This window comes from Scomber japonicus, chromosome 10 (genome assembly GCF_027409825.1).
Source record: "Scomber japonicus isolate fScoJap1 chromosome 10, fScoJap1.pri, whole genome shotgun sequence".
Classification (NCBI taxonomy): Eukaryota; Metazoa; Chordata; class Actinopteri; order Scombriformes; family Scombridae; genus Scomber; species Scomber japonicus.
In genome coordinates this window covers 14,489,599-14,504,226 of record NC_070587.1, presented here as the reverse complement: position 1 = coordinate 14,504,226, position 14,628 = coordinate 14,489,599, and the positions used below count along the sequence as shown (strand labels likewise).

The 14,628-nt window shown below is 39.5% G+C and overlaps 2 protein-coding genes across 3 annotated transcripts; both read left to right on the top strand.

Moving 5' to 3' along the window:
* Window positions 1-502: 502 nt before the first annotated feature.
* On the top strand, window positions 503-3,572 carry pigv (phosphatidylinositol glycan anchor biosynthesis, class V). Its single transcript, XM_053327494.1, has 3 exons — window positions 503-1,071; window positions 1,351-2,517; window positions 2,624-3,572. Exons 1-3 carry the CDS (start codon window positions 1,003-1,005, stop codon window positions 2,909-2,911), a joined length of 1,524 nt encoding a protein of 507 aa, XP_053183469.1. The 5' UTR covers window positions 503-1,002; the 3' UTR covers window positions 2,912-3,572.
* Window positions 3,573-5,290: 1,718 nt separating this feature from the next.
* Window positions 5,291-14,280, top strand: zdhhc18a (zinc finger DHHC-type palmitoyltransferase 18a). 2 transcript variants are annotated; one of them, XM_053327496.1, is made up of 10 exons: window positions 5,291-5,895; window positions 6,065-6,225; window positions 6,527-6,676; window positions 7,344-7,481; window positions 7,594-7,645; window positions 8,359-8,461; window positions 8,559-8,671; window positions 10,336-10,441; window positions 11,663-11,733; window positions 12,498-12,606. In XM_053327496.1, exons 1-9 carry the CDS (start codon window positions 5,660-5,662, stop codon window positions 11,702-11,704), a joined length of 1,101 nt encoding a protein of 366 aa, XP_053183471.1. In that variant the 5' UTR covers window positions 5,291-5,659; the 3' UTR covers window positions 11,705-11,733; window positions 12,498-12,606. The 2 variants fall into 2 exon arrangements, with proteins under 2 accessions (XP_053183471.1, XP_053183470.1); XM_053327495.1 differs by lacking the exon at window positions 11,663-11,733 and having other exon boundaries at window positions 12,498-14,280.
* The last annotated feature ends 348 nt before the right edge of the window (window positions 14,281-14,628 follow it).

Below are 14,628 nucleotides of genomic sequence, written 5' to 3'. Positions count from 1 at the left end.
CGAACGAAAATATTTGATGGATGAAAGTAAAAAACTTTTTACGTGTTACAGGTCAAGTTTTTGGCTCATATGTAACATGATAATAGGTTGTAAATTAGTTGCTGTCCATCCAGAATTACCTAGATTAGTTAAAATAGTTATTGGCATTAACAAGTCAGGTAAAGTTAGTGTTTTTTGTTGAAACAATAAGTCTGGGGAGGAGGGATGCCAATCATATTGTTTGCAGTTTGGTCTGTGTTGTTTCCACATTACGACTGAACACGATTTCCCAACACGAGAAAGGAAACCATCTGGGGAGCACGTGAATGCAGCTCTGGGTCGATAAAAGCTAAACTGGAAAATGCTGTTAACTTTGCCACAATCTGAACTCATGTGGTGTACAGGTGAATCGAGAAAAAGGGTACTCTTCATCACGTGAACCTTTATTTTTTAAAGACCTTACGCCGGAAGTGAAAAGAGCTATTCGAAACGGTAACGTTAGTAACGCAAGACCGAGAAACGCCAGGTCTCGCGAGAGTGATCATTTTAACCTAAAACAACGATCTTTCACTCACCTAACCGGTGGTATTTTTGTGTCTAAACCTAACCAGACCTTAACCACAGCGTTGTCACGTCATAAAATATAATTATATTTTACAACTTGCACAATGCGTATAAATCTCACGAGAGTTTGGCGGATCTAGGGTAACCATCTAGACACGACCACTCGAAAGGAGCTCCGAGCAGCAGCCTGCAGCAGGATAGGGATGTGAGGACAAAGATTGAGCCTGAGCGAAATCAAACGCTGCTCGAAGATAAGTGGCTATCGGATAACACCAATGTTTACCTCTTCTTCTTAAATTTTTCGAACCAATGTCAACGTGGAAATCGACATTGTTCTATTCAACGAGTAGTTTTTCCGAGCTAGCTATGTATTATAGAAAATATGACGAGTCCAGTGTTGACTCTCGTCGTAGCTATGATGCTCGGGCCTCTTATAACAAGATTTGGTTTGTCTAATCAATGACTATGGATGTCAGAGCAGTACTGGAGTTTGCTACAGTTACCAGAGGGCTCTCACTGTTTTTACAGGTAAGACTTTACAGGTAGGCTGTTGTAAAATTTACTGTTTAGCGTTGCCAACGCATAGCTAGGTTAATAATCTTTTTTTTTACCTGAACGTTTGAGTCACCTTGACAGTAAAATAGAGTACGATTGTGAGATATCTACTGAAAAGTGCTCTAGTCTAGGGAATACGTACAGGAGTTACTGCATGTGTTAAGTAGCTACACACCTGTATACTGGTTGTTTCTTAGCAGACTCTCTTATGTAAAGGCAATATATTTAATCCAATGATATTATTTTCTTCAGGCTGTTTTGAATGCTGCCATCCCTGACCATGATGCTGATGCATTCAAGCCTCCACGGACAGAGGAGCCTCTGTACCTGGACTCTGCAGTGGAGTGGTTGTTGGGTGGCCTCTCTCATTGGGACGCTGAGCATTTTCTCTTCATTGCTGAGAGAGGATACCTCTATGAGCACAACTTTGCTTTCTTCCCCCTTTTCCCCGTTGTCCTCCGAGGCATGGCAGAGACACTGCTGTGGCCCCTAAGCAGCTGGCTGAGTGTGCGGGGGCGTCTGCTGGTGGCCGTTGCTCTGGGTAACACTGCCCTCTTCCTGCTGAGCGTGGTCGCCTTGCATGCACTCAGTAGAAGCGTTCTGCAGGACAGGCGTCTCGCACTGCTCTCTAGCCTGCTCTACTGTGTCACACCTGCAAATGTTTTCATGACTGCTGGATACTCCGAGAGCCTGTTTGCCGCACTCACTTTCGGTGGCCTGTTCCTCCTGGAGAAGGGGTTCACCTTCCGAGCCTGCCTGGCCCTCAGTATAGCCACTGCAGCACGATCTAATGGACTTGTTAACATAGGATTTCTGTTGTATCTTCCATCACTCCATGCCATTTCCCAGATTCGTGTGTATCGCACAACAACAAAAGGCCACAACAAAGTCTTCCACTACATCTGGGCTATCATTCGTCTCCTGCTCACCTCTCTCCTGGGAACTGCAATTATTGCACTTCCCTTCTGTGCTTTCCAGTACTATGGGTATAGGACGTTTTGTACACCATCAGTCTCCTTAGAGCGGATTCACCCTGAGCTTCTATCGCTGGGTGAACGGAAGGGCTACCGGGTCCCTGATGAAAATGGTCCGCCACCCCTTTGGTGCATGAGACCCCTCCCCCTGCTTTATTCTCACATCCAGGATGTGTACTGGGATGTGGGCTTCCTCCGTTACTTTGAGCTGAGGCAGATACCAAACTTTATTCTTGCTCTACCGATGGCTACTCTTGGCGTAATGGCAGCTTATGCGTATTTCCAAGCAAATCCAGAACTGTGTCTAAGACTTGGACTTTGGGAGACAGGTGTACATAAAGGACATGACAAACCCATACCAGGATTCTTCAACCCCAGAGTCTTTGTATATATTGTACATTCAACAGTACTCCTGGTCTTTGGGACCTTGTGCATGCATGTGCAGGTAAGGAAACCATATTATGATTTTCTTGTAGGAATCTGTTTTATAATATATGTGATGCGAACAACTGTAAATCTCTGCTCATGCTCATTTTAATCTGCGTTTCTAGGTTCTAACCAGATTCATGGCCTCCTCGTCTCCTGTGCCCTTTTGGATAAGTGCTCATCTACTCCTCCTCAACGAGCCTCTTCTTCATCGAAGAAAAACATCAACGCCCAACATACAGCTGCAGACACATTTCAGAAATGGATGCAAGCACACGCCTCAAAACCCCATCATCGCACTGCTGCCACACTTTAAAACCTGCTCTCCCACTACACAGAGTATCCTGGGATACTTCCTCTCTTACTGGGTGCTGGGCCTTGCACTGCATTGTAACTTCTTACCATGGACTTGAATTGAGACATTACTCTTGAGCTTTAAATGCATATTTTCTATGTAGAGCTGGGCCGTATACTTTATTCCAAATCCACATACATGTGTTTTTACAGTTACAGCATCAACAGTTTTTTTTTGTCAATACAAAGACTAGTAAATCTTGTGTTGCAATAGCTTAAAAGGAATCTGTCAAGAAAATAATAGTATATGTAGATACCACCATTTGTCACTTTTATTTTTAAATAAAAGAAAAAAAAAATCATACTTTTATGCGGGGAAAACAAATCTAAAGCCAAGTAAAGTATGAAAAGCTGTGCCTCATATTATTTTCATATTGTCCAGTCCTATATAGAACATTACATTTTTGAGCAGATTTATTCATGCAATAGTCAAGAAATTTTGTTTGCACATCTTAGTTAAATGTCTTTGTAATTGTTTGAGAACAAACTTGTGTATAATACTACTGAAACTTGATTGTTTACTGTATGGTTGTAAATCTTGGGAAGAACTGTGGTTGTACTGGGAAAAAATATATTTTTATTTCTTGCAGAGTTCCTGCTGGAGAATTGAAATTTTAATGATTCTGTTTAATTCTGCACTGCATGTTTGGAATAATAATTCCAGGTTTTATGTCAGGACTTTTGGATGTGAATGAAAAAATAAAGTTGTCAGTCCCTCAATTTACTGAAGCATTATTCTGAGTTTATTTAATTTTTATAAAAGTTTTTTTTTCAGTGATAAATGTTAATTTACTGAATATTGGTTTTATTGTAAGGAACCTTTTTGCATTGGCGTGACAGCCCTTAATTGATTAATTCACACACACTGCATGTACATGTGGAAGCATTTCTCATGATCAAAATCATCTCTCTGATCATACATAGACTACTCACAACAGAGTGTCTGTGATTTCAGAAGAGCCTGGGATTGAAAAGCTAGATAAACAAAGTATTTTAATACAAACATTCATTGGCTTGCCTATGAATTTAAAATATGTTAAATCATAAAGTTAATACTGTTTCATTCACAAAACTGATCTGTTATTGCAGTTTTTAGGCTAAGAGTTTTCATAAGTCTCCAGTTTACCCCGTCATGAAGCTTGCAGACATTGGTTTAAAACCACTAGAGGCTGCTGTACTCCTGGAAACACTTAATTTACCACAACACAAGCAACTTCTCAATTAAGTATTACATTTTTTGGCCTGTATTTTAAATGGATATTGTCAATATAATTAATTTTTAATGGGCCAGATAATTACAAATCTAATAAATCAACAAATTTGACAAATACAAATGAAACACACTGCATGATGTCAAAGCTGACATACACTCTGAGCACTGGCGAGGTTGTGAAACCCATCCAACTGTTAAACAATAACTACACATTTTTGAACGTTTCAAAACAATACATATTAAAATATGTACATTAAAACAATTTTTCCTTGCAGTAATATTTTCTCCAGTTCACACTAGCCATTAAGAGATCCCGTCCCAACTTGCCTCCAATGGAAGAGACAGGGAACGAAACAGTACTTGTTCTGTGCTAAAGTACAATCCAAACCTCATGTGAAAGTAATATTACAGTGTTTTTAGGACATCATTTCCTATTTATGCCTCCTACAAACACTGCTGATTCCAGGCTGAGCAGCAGTGGAGGAATAGTGACACAAAGAGAGAATTTGGTATCGATGTCAAAATATTCTATATTTGGCACAATGTATTTATAGGGTGTTGTTATTAATATATTTCTTTTACAGATAATGATGCTGGTGTCTATGTATAGTCTATAGTTGAAATATTACCTTTTTTTAAACAATAAAATACTAATAAAACCCTATTAACAGCATATCTTGTACTGTAATCTGCCTGCCTGTTGGACTATAAATCTGTAGAGGAAAACTTTAAAAAAAAAAGGGCCTGTTATAAACAAAAGCAACAGATAAACTGCTATAAATTGGTTAATCTAATTTTGCTTGTTAAAAATATATTATTATATTTTATACATTGGGCTTCAATAGATGAATGTGGTGAAAACAACATTTAAAGCTGTTGATGCCAACTTAGCCAGGTCAGCATTATACTGGCTCTACGTGCTACGTCATCATCCACGCTGTGACGTACTTGGCTGACGGAAACAAAAGGAAACGTGCATTATGGTAACCCTAGATATGCAAAACTCTCGCGAGCCGCTTCAAAATATACTTGTCTCACTGTTTTGTGATGTCACAACATAAGGCAAATATATGATTACGTTTAGGTATCAAAATGAATGGGTTAGCGTTAGGGAAAGGTCATGGTTTTGTTTACAATGATCATTTGAAACGTGGTTTGGGTTAAAGTTACTGCTTCGCTATAAATCTCGCGGTACTTCACACAAATCTGAGGTTACCAGTTAGACACGACCCTGGAAGAAGCTTGAGCCGAAGCTCGTCTGTTTGTGTTTTATTTTTTGACAAAAACGGCGAGTTACGAGAACCAAATGGATATTAATATTTGGATTTTGGTTTAATTTAACCACAAAAGATGGTAGTTAACCTTGAGTCAACTCGGAAACCAATTCAACTCGTAAAACACAACTACGGAGAAGAATGTCTTAACTGGTTCGGTAGCTAGCTAGCGTTAGCATTAAGGATGGGAAGCATCAAAATATCAGCCCATCTACAATGACTGAATTGTGACATTGTTGTCTCTAGGAAAAAAATACGGCGAGAAAAGAGAGTTTCGTATGTGCCTTTAGCTACCTCCGAGACGTGTCGAGGCTGTTTACATGATGAAGAATTGCGAGTACCAACAGATCGACCCGCGGGCGCTGGCTGTGTCGCCCTCGTCGGCACAAAACCACACCGATAAGAAAGCGCAGCGGCCGCGGAGGAAATGGGAAGTGTTCCCTGGGAAGAACAGATTTTTCTGCAATGGACGGATCATCCTGGCCAGACAGAGCGGTGTCCTCCCTCTGACACTGGGCCTTATTGTTGTCACGTGTGGCCTTTTCTTTGCATTTGAGTAAGTAACAATAAATGTCCCCTTTCTGTGTGTCTGCGAGCCCTTCAAGGTCCCTGCTGATGATGTGCATGTGGAGGCGGTCACTGTATAATCCTGTATTATGTGCATTTTTTCCTTGAGAGTACCTCTAAAAATTAAGGGGTGTTTTACAAAGATTTTTCTTTTTCAGTTGCCCATTCCTGGTAGACCATCTGACCGTCTTCATACCTGTGATTGGTGGCGTACTTTTTGTGTTTGTGGTAATCTCCTTGTTGAGAACCAGCTTTACAGACCCAGGCATCCTACCCAGGGCCACCCCAGATGAAGCTGCAGACATAGAGAAGCAGATAGGTAAGGGGCACCAAGGAACTGCATACTCACTGTGGGACAGATGGAGTAAAAGAGCTTTGCCATATGGGGGATGTGTTTGTTGTTGAACTGTAGACCAAGCGCTAATCAGCTTATGCTTTGTCATCACTGAAGAGTGCAAAAGCCAAACTTTTTTTCTTTCTTTCTTTAAAATAAAAATGCATTTACTTATTTTTCCTTCCTCAATCACTCTTCATTTGGTTGCTCTCTGGGTGAAATATTTGAGGAAATGTCCCTCTAGTCTCTTGCTAAATTTCTCCCTCTCTACTTCTCTATTTTTAAGATACCTCAGGATCATCCACATATCGGCCTCCTCCACGGACCAAGGAGATCCTCATCAACCAGCAGGTGGTAAAGCTTAAATACTGCTTCACTTGTAAAATGTTCCGCCCCCCTCGGACCTCCCACTGCAGCCTGTGTGACAACTGTGTTGGTAAGGACATGATGGGAAGTTACCATTAATTCCAACTGCACTTATGAAACTTAATACCATTTCCAAGAGGAACATACTCTACTGCTTTCTATATGAAACCACTTCTGTTTCTTCAATCCTACTGAAACTATGAAACAATACTCTCACCATATATAGATTGCGACTTTAAATTAGTTGACTGGCTGACCGCCTTTACCAAAACTGATGTTAAATTCACATGAAAAACTTGACTTTGGCAGCTGTTTTTGAATGAGCATCTGCATGTTAAATCAAAATTGGAAATCAGTTTTATATCTCTGCTGGATCTGTGTAGTTTGTGGTTGGAATAAGAAAACGCTAATTTGCTTTTATATTAATTTGAGGGTGATTGTATTTGTTAGGTGATAGGAAGATAGTGCTCTTCACTAAATTTAGTTTTGACAGCATGGACATGTCTAACTTCTGGAGTGAGTAAATGGTATCTACAGTAAATACAGACCCTGTAAAAGATGCCAGTATTGACTATTCCAATCTTACCGACTGGCTCTAGTCTTTTCTTCTTCAGCTTCATTGATCTGAATGATTTAATATATGGCATTTAGATATTAACCCTTATTACTAGTATACCGCATGACCACTATAAACATGTCTCTCATCTCTAGTATTTTTACTGTTTTTTCACCCTCAGAGCGATTTGATCACCACTGCCCATGGGTGGGGAACTGTGTTGGGAAGCGCAATTACCGCTTTTTCTACAGCTTCATCATCTCTCTGTCTTTTTTGACCTCTTTCATATTTGGCTGTGTCATCACACACATTACTCTGCGTAAGTATCCTCACTAAACACGAAGACAAATGTGCTCAGTTAAGCTGTCGCAATTGTCATGTATCTCAAAAAAAGTTTATGGTTGCTTTGTGTCTGCTTTTTTGTTCTCCAGGTTCTCAAGCAGGTAAAAGCCTTGTCCAAGCCATCCAGGAGAGCCCTGCCAGATATCCTTTTTACATACCGAATATTCACATAATTCAACTAGTTAAGATGTTGATGGGGTCTTTTGATGAGGCTGCTGTCTCGTGCTAAGAAATAGTTACACTTAATAGGATCAGTGCTTTTAGGCAGATGGCTTTTCAGTAGTAGGTTTGCTGTCTCATGTCATGTTGAAGTCTGTGTGTGTTTTTCTGAATGCAGACAGACTTTGTTGTTTGCTGTTTATTGGTTAGCATCCATTATGATGAAACCATCTTCATGTAATTTGAAACAAATGTTTCTCTGTAATACATTTCCAGGAAAGTTTCAAGTTTAAAAAAATTAAAACTGGCTGGACTGTAACGCACAAATTTAATCTAAATAGTTTTTCGATATTCCTTGGAAAGTATTCTGATGTGAAGAGCCTGTGTATGATTTGTAGGTAAAAACATTGATGCAAAAACATAAGATGCAGTGTTATTTTAGCAACCATTATGTGAAGCTGTGTTGACACAGAAATATTATATTCTATGATATAAATGACACGATCATAGTTATTTCTTGACAAATCAATCATATTTGTATATTTGGTCTGCCTCTGACTAATATCAGGAAACTACACACACACATATTTTCATACCCTTGTCATAGATGTTGATCATGTAGCTCTAATTGCCATCACTCTTCAGTAATCAGTGATAATAGAGATGTTATCCTTCCTTGACTCTTCCTTGTGTACTGTGGTGGAGTTGGTGATTTGTTTCTTTTCCATCTGGTCTATTCTGGGCCTCTCAGGCTTCCATACTTACTTAGTAGCCTCCAACCTCACAACAAATGAAGACGTAAGTACTCACAGCCATATACAGTATGAACACAGTTCAATCATAATTATTAAATTAAGCTTCACCTACTGACTATATTTGTCAATGTTAACTGCAGATTAAGGGCTCCTGGTCAAGTAAAAGGGGTGCAGACGACTCTGGGAACCCATACAGTTATAACAGCATTATAACCAACTGTTGTGTGACGTTATGTGGCCCCATGCCCCCAAGGTAAGTGAAGACATCAAGAAAACACATCACATAAGCATACACCTTGCAAACATGTTCCTCTTCTCAGTATGAGTGAAAATGCATCATGAACCTTTCCTTGATGACACTGTCAGCTACAGTCTGTGTTAATTTTGATTTAGTTTTATTCAGTTTTTTGACTAAAATGTCATTTAGTTTTAGTCATAATTTAGTCCTCTACATTGTTTTTGTTTTAGTCGACTTAATATTGATTTAGTCAACTTAAATATAATTTGTAAAGGGTAAAACGTTTGTCTTGAATCTCTGAAGTCATTATTACTACTAGAAGAAATGAATCCTATATTTACCTGTTATGGAATAACATTAAGGTTTAAATGTGCAATACACACAGACACAGATTTGACTCGTTATTTGAAACGCAAACATACCTTTATTTACCTGGCTCGGCCTGACTTTTTCACAAAAGAACATCTCAATAACAATAGTTGCCTGCAAATGTCGCTTCAAGTTTGAAGTGGAGACAGATTACAGAATAAACTCAAGTGTGTCACTCTGGTATATTTTACTTTCTGATTCACCATCTAGTTAAAAATCTGTTAATTGTCCATCTGCTCAACAAAAAGAACCATAAACAACTTTCTTCATGTATTAGAAAGATTTTTCTTTTCATGATGTTATTTCCCCCATTAACTATTATTATTGATGGATATTAGCCTATATGTTATGGATGAAATTAACATAAGAGACAAAGTTTGAACACATTTATATTTTACATAATTTGTTGTCATTTCCATGTGAGGTTGAAAATTCCTGAGTGTTGGGTTCTATATGAGTTACATCATCAATTATTCCTGAAACATTCAGCCTAATAAAACATTTCAGTATTTGAAAAACATCCTGGTCATATTCAGGGTTATTAAATAATTAATTCACAACCAGAATATCAATAAATAGCCTGTACATGCAAATAATTAATAAATAACAAAGGCATTCTGCCAGCAGGAATGGTTTATATGTCTCTGTGCAGGACACAGTGGACTACACACCAGGAATGGAGATTTTTATCCATGTGCAGGTGTTTGTCAAACAGATATAATATAAAAGGCTGCAGAGAGAAACATTGCTGATCTGTCAGTGATAACTGCACCTTTTATTTGTATCAGTATGTGTGAAGACACAAACTCCATCAAAGCTTACAGCGTCAGAAACAGACGTTGCTTCACGTGACGCTTCAGAGTTTCATTTCTCTAAAATCTCCGTGTCTCCTCTATCCTTTCATTGTGTGACTAAGACGCAAGTGAGGGAAAGTTGGATGCAATTTAAGAGAATTGAGAAGCACCCATAGCAAGGCTGCTAGTGCTAGTTGCACCATCTTTGGGGTATATCAAATGTGTGGTTCACCTCCTTATGGTAAAAGTGATTAGTTCTGATTGGATCTCTTCCCAAGTCGTCCCACCTCTCCCTAACTTGTCTCTACCTTCGGATTGGATCTCATCACTGAAAATGTCAATACATTTCGTCATAGTTTCCATCATCATGCATTAGTTTTGATTTAGTTATCTCGTTTTCGGTTGGGAAAAAAAAGGTTGTTCATGAAAACTATGATGAAAGTTATTAGTCAACAAACATCAACACTGGTTACAGTATATATTACAGTGCTTTGTAATCTCTGTTCTTTCCTCCAGCCTGATCGACAGAAGAGGATTCCTGCCTCCTAATGAGGCGGTCCCTGCTGCGTCTGCCTCAGAGATAGAGCTGCCTCCCTTCGTGGCCAAGAATGACGCACACATGGTAGGATGAACCAGCTTGTGGTCCCTCCCAAGTCCTGACTGTCCCATAGTTCATGTGTTATTGTTAGTCTGCCCACTCCCCGTGTGCCTTCTCCACTCTGTGTCCACTGTTTCATCTTCAGACGTCCAGCTTCAGTCCATCAAGCAGAGTTGCAGACATGCAGAACTTTGAATCTGTGCCCAGTGTTATGAAAGTTGCACGTTTTTTTTTTACATAATGATCATGAAATCAGAACAAAGTGAATTGTTAATAATGAATGGCCTATTAAGTAGTCTGGAACAATATTACTAGGGCTCAGCTTACAATAGCTTTAAACTGACACAAATGATAATGCCTCATTCATGTAGAAATGATTTAAGCTAGCCAATTAGAGCTGGCATTCAACAGAAGAGGTAATTTATCACCGTGCAACATGCTGAAATAATACCGCTGTGTCATCTAGAGCAAACTGTCTTGGAAGTCACTCATAACACTGTCTGGCATCACCGAGCAGTTAAAAATGTCAGAAAGTAGCAGAGGTTTAACATCTAGATATTTAACCATTTGTTGAGGTCATTGCTGAATTGATGGGTTAACCTGTTGGACCGCTGCAGATATATTCTGGCCATTTGTGAGACAGTAAACACGTTGATTTTTGCACCTTTTGACATATGATATATCTTTCTTTATGTTTGCTTACTTAGGAATTCAAATGTTGCTGTATCTACCTCCTTGTTACTGTACTGCTGAGGTTGCTTGTATGTTGTGGTGAAGGTTTACGCACACCAATGACTCAATACTTGCTTTTTAGTAGAACATGAAAATGTTTTGCATATGATTTATTTACCAGCACTTTATCACAGATAATTTGTCACATGCCTTAAATATATTTGTCACTCAATATTGTCAATGTAACACTTTAGGTATATAATTAGTTATACTGCTTTTTTCTTTAAATCTGTGAAAGCTCATCACTTTCACTTATTTTATTTTATCCAAAAAGCGTAATAAGTGTTTTATGTGTTTAAATAAACATTATTTTTGTATTTTGAGATTTTTGGTCTCTGTTTTAAGTTTATTTTGCTTCTGCATTTCTTCAAGTCTTCATGTGCCTGACCGCAGACATTAAGATGGTTGGCAGAGTTGTATCTCCTGAGGTTTTTTTGTTGTTTGTTTTTTAATGATGTATGTGTGTAAAATTTAATGCTCAGTGTTGTACTGTATCCATTCCACCCCTGCTAGGAGGAGAACTGTCAGGATTTTGCTTTATCCTGCACAGCCTGAAAGGCACTGCTGCATGTAGACAGTTGATGGTAAGAGTAGGGTCGAACGTAAAAACCGATCACAACATCTCTCCACACACTCCGCTCACTGTGTTTTCTTTGATCGTGTAGTTTGTGTTTAGGTTTGAAATTGCTGTCATTTCTTTTTCAAGCCTTTTTTTTTTTTTTTTTTTTTGCATAATAACTCAAAGGGCAGTTGGGACAGATTTTGTGATTGGTTTGTAGTGATTGTGTTGGATGGGTGCACTGCCTTACTTGGGATTGTGCATGCTTCATTGCCACTCTTTTGCCCTCTCATTAACATCTCACTCAGTGCTGGATGGAGCTCGTGTTTGAAGGCTGATGATTTTTCTTTCTCTTGTCCTCTCTGTAGTTAGATGAGATGGTGTTCTCATTCGTATGGGGCTTTATTGTGCATGCATGGTGACGCAAGCGATCTGCATAAACTGTATCTCCTCCTCCACTCAGAGCCAGAAGAAACACAGGAACAAGCAAACCTCACCACACACATCCTTACCATTTTTCCCATATGGTCACCTTCTGTTTCCATTGTCTGCATCTAACCCACTACCTTCATGCTTCTCCATCTGAGTCTGTTGACAACGCCGTCACCAGTGCTATCATTGTGATCATGAGCTCCAGACTAACCCCTTTAATCACACTGCTGATTTTTCTGTACATGTTTGTCCTGTTTTTACTCTTTTGTCATTGCAGCTCTGCCTTTCACAACACAAACTGGTAATGTAGCACCGTTTCTCTGTTCCTGATGTGTCTGTTTCTCCCTCTTCACGCAGTGCACTCAGAGCACCAAGGACGTGCTGGAAAGGGTGGTCCACTCCTCTGACTTTCATGGCCTGTGCCCTCCCAGCACCCCAAAAACTACTCCCTCAGGCCCGGAGGTTTCCAGCACCGCAGCACCCTCCACAGAGCCTTCACCCTCAGCTGGCTGCACACGACAACACGCCCACCAGTCCGTAGCTGCCACTTGCCCTCTGTTCACCAGAAGCAGCAAGAGGGACTCGCTGCACTCCTCCAACCCGGCCTTCCGTTTGGCTTCTCCCTCACCATCGCTTAGCCGTGTCACACTGATCCTGGGCGACCCACCTGATATTGGCTTTATCCCACTGCCCTGAGGGTACACAAGCTTTTAGATAACGGTGGTCATGCTGTGTTGTCATTTAAGTATCTCGAGATGTCATTCTGATGAGTTGATGAAGCATTACTCAGAAGGTGTTTATGTTCTGTGACTTGCATAAACAATGTACTTCAGGATGGAGGTAAAACTTAGTAACACTAGTAAGCACAATGGAGATAATTTTTGAACAGCTTTTTATTAAAACACTCAGAACATGCCTCCTCATCTTCCATAGAACCTCAAGCCATACATCACAGCTTGCAGTGTTTAATTTCCTGCTAATATCTTATGCAAACAGGTCTTTAAATCTGGGAAGTATATCTGTGGATGCAAGAAGTTCAAAAACAAAAGTTTAGATTTACTTGAAGTGGCACGCTCTGGAAAATGAGCCATTTCAGGATCGATAACTTGAGAGTTAGCCTTATGTCATGTCATTTAAATCTACTTCATCCCAGTGTCATCGGGTGGATCCAGTTTGACAGTCTTAAGATGAACAATCAGAATTTGATGGGTGACCAAGTGCAGTCTTAATTTTATTTTGAGTCTCTGTAAATCAAAGCTTTTGCTCTAATTTGTCATCAGTTCTACATGTCTTCTTTTTTTTTTTTTTGATGTATGAGGTGTTTCTCTTTAGGAGACTGAAATGGAAAGATGACACAAAAAAAGATCAAACTGAAATGTGTAGCATATCAACTTTTTTTTTTAAAAATGTCCACTTAGTTGCTTTGTCATTTTTTGGATGTCAAACCCAGGTATTTGATTTAAATCAAAATTGTATCTGCTGCTACCTGCTGGAGCTTGGATTGCAGTATTTATAGCATACACATTGTTTTCTATTAATGTGACCTACTGGGATGCTCTTAGTACGAGTGGGCATCTGCTTTTCTTTGCCTCAGGGCACGTAAACCGCACGTTGCTCATCATAAGTGTATTTGCAATCACAGCGCAGGCTTTATGTATTGGCTGTTCCAAGCAGAGACATGTTTTAGGAACGTTGATGAGGCCTCTTTAGACTCAAGGCAAGCTGTCAATTTCATAGCTGTGACCTTTTCCTGCTCTTAAGGCGTGGACCCTGACCTCCCCTCTATCTGAGAAGGTGGAGTACAATTTCTTATGAGTGTGAATGGCAAGAGTTACTTTTTGCCAGTAGGGGGCAGGATGTGAGTAAGGATTGCAGTCTAGTCAAACGGCTTAGAAAAAAAGGCCTTTTGATTTATTTATTTTTTATAACTGGACGTTGAAGCTGTACATAGGTTGTGGGTCAGTGAAGAATGACTTTGCCATAGTCAGTAGGATCGTCCATTTATCAGTCTGCATCAAGAACCTGTAGGTTGTGTAGACCATTACAAGCAGTGCTTGTATGAACAAACTTGTTTGTATTTTGTAGGATGTAACAGTGGAACTGTGACATTTGGTCAATAAAAATGATCAGTTTTGTTCACTTTTGCTGTTTTTGTTTTTGTTTTTTTCTCTCTCTGGGTTTTTTTCCACAATAGCACATGGACTAAATCAATGACAGTCATCCACTTTGACTGCTCCCTCATGGAAACAATGAAGAGATGCATGTTGAGCACATGTGTTCAGACAGGCAAACATCCAGTAATGAATAGGGCCTGTGTGAGGTGTGAGCACTGGTGTGGACCACAGCTGAGCCAAACCTGCACTGAAAGATCCGTTACACACGTGTGTTGATTTTTCTGTTACAATGAGTTTATCTGGCAATAAAAGTTTGTCATTAAAATCAAGAAAACATAATTGTACCAGAGGAAGGATTTAGATAAAAACTTTGC

What these genes read in the sequence shown, in the direction of transcription:
- zdhhc18a (XM_053327495.1), top strand. Translation starts at nt 5,660, where the DNA reads ATGATGAAGAATTGCGAGTACCAACAGATCGACCCGCGGGCGCTGGCT. An exon ending in ATCCAGGAGAGCCCTGCCAG is followed by an intron (nt 7,646 to 8,358) that starts ATATCCTTTTTA and finishes TTCCTTGTGTAC; the next exon opens with TGTGGTGGAGTTGGTGATTT. An exon ending in CCAAGAATGACGCACACATG is followed by an intron (nt 10,442 to 12,497) that starts GTAGGATGAACC and finishes CTCTTCACGCAG; the next exon opens with TGCACTCAGAGCACCAAGGA.
- pigv (XM_053327494.1), top strand. Translation starts at nt 1,003, where the DNA reads ATGACTATGGATGTCAGAGCAGTACTGGAGTTTGCTACAGTTACCAGA. An exon ending in GGCTCTCACTGTTTTTACAG is followed by an intron (nt 1,072 to 1,350) that starts GTAAGACTTTAC and finishes TATTTTCTTCAG; the next exon opens with GCTGTTTTGAATGCTGCCAT. An exon ending in CCTTGTGCATGCATGTGCAG is followed by an intron (nt 2,518 to 2,623) that starts GTAAGGAAACCA and finishes CTGCGTTTCTAG; the next exon opens with GTTCTAACCAGATTCATGGC.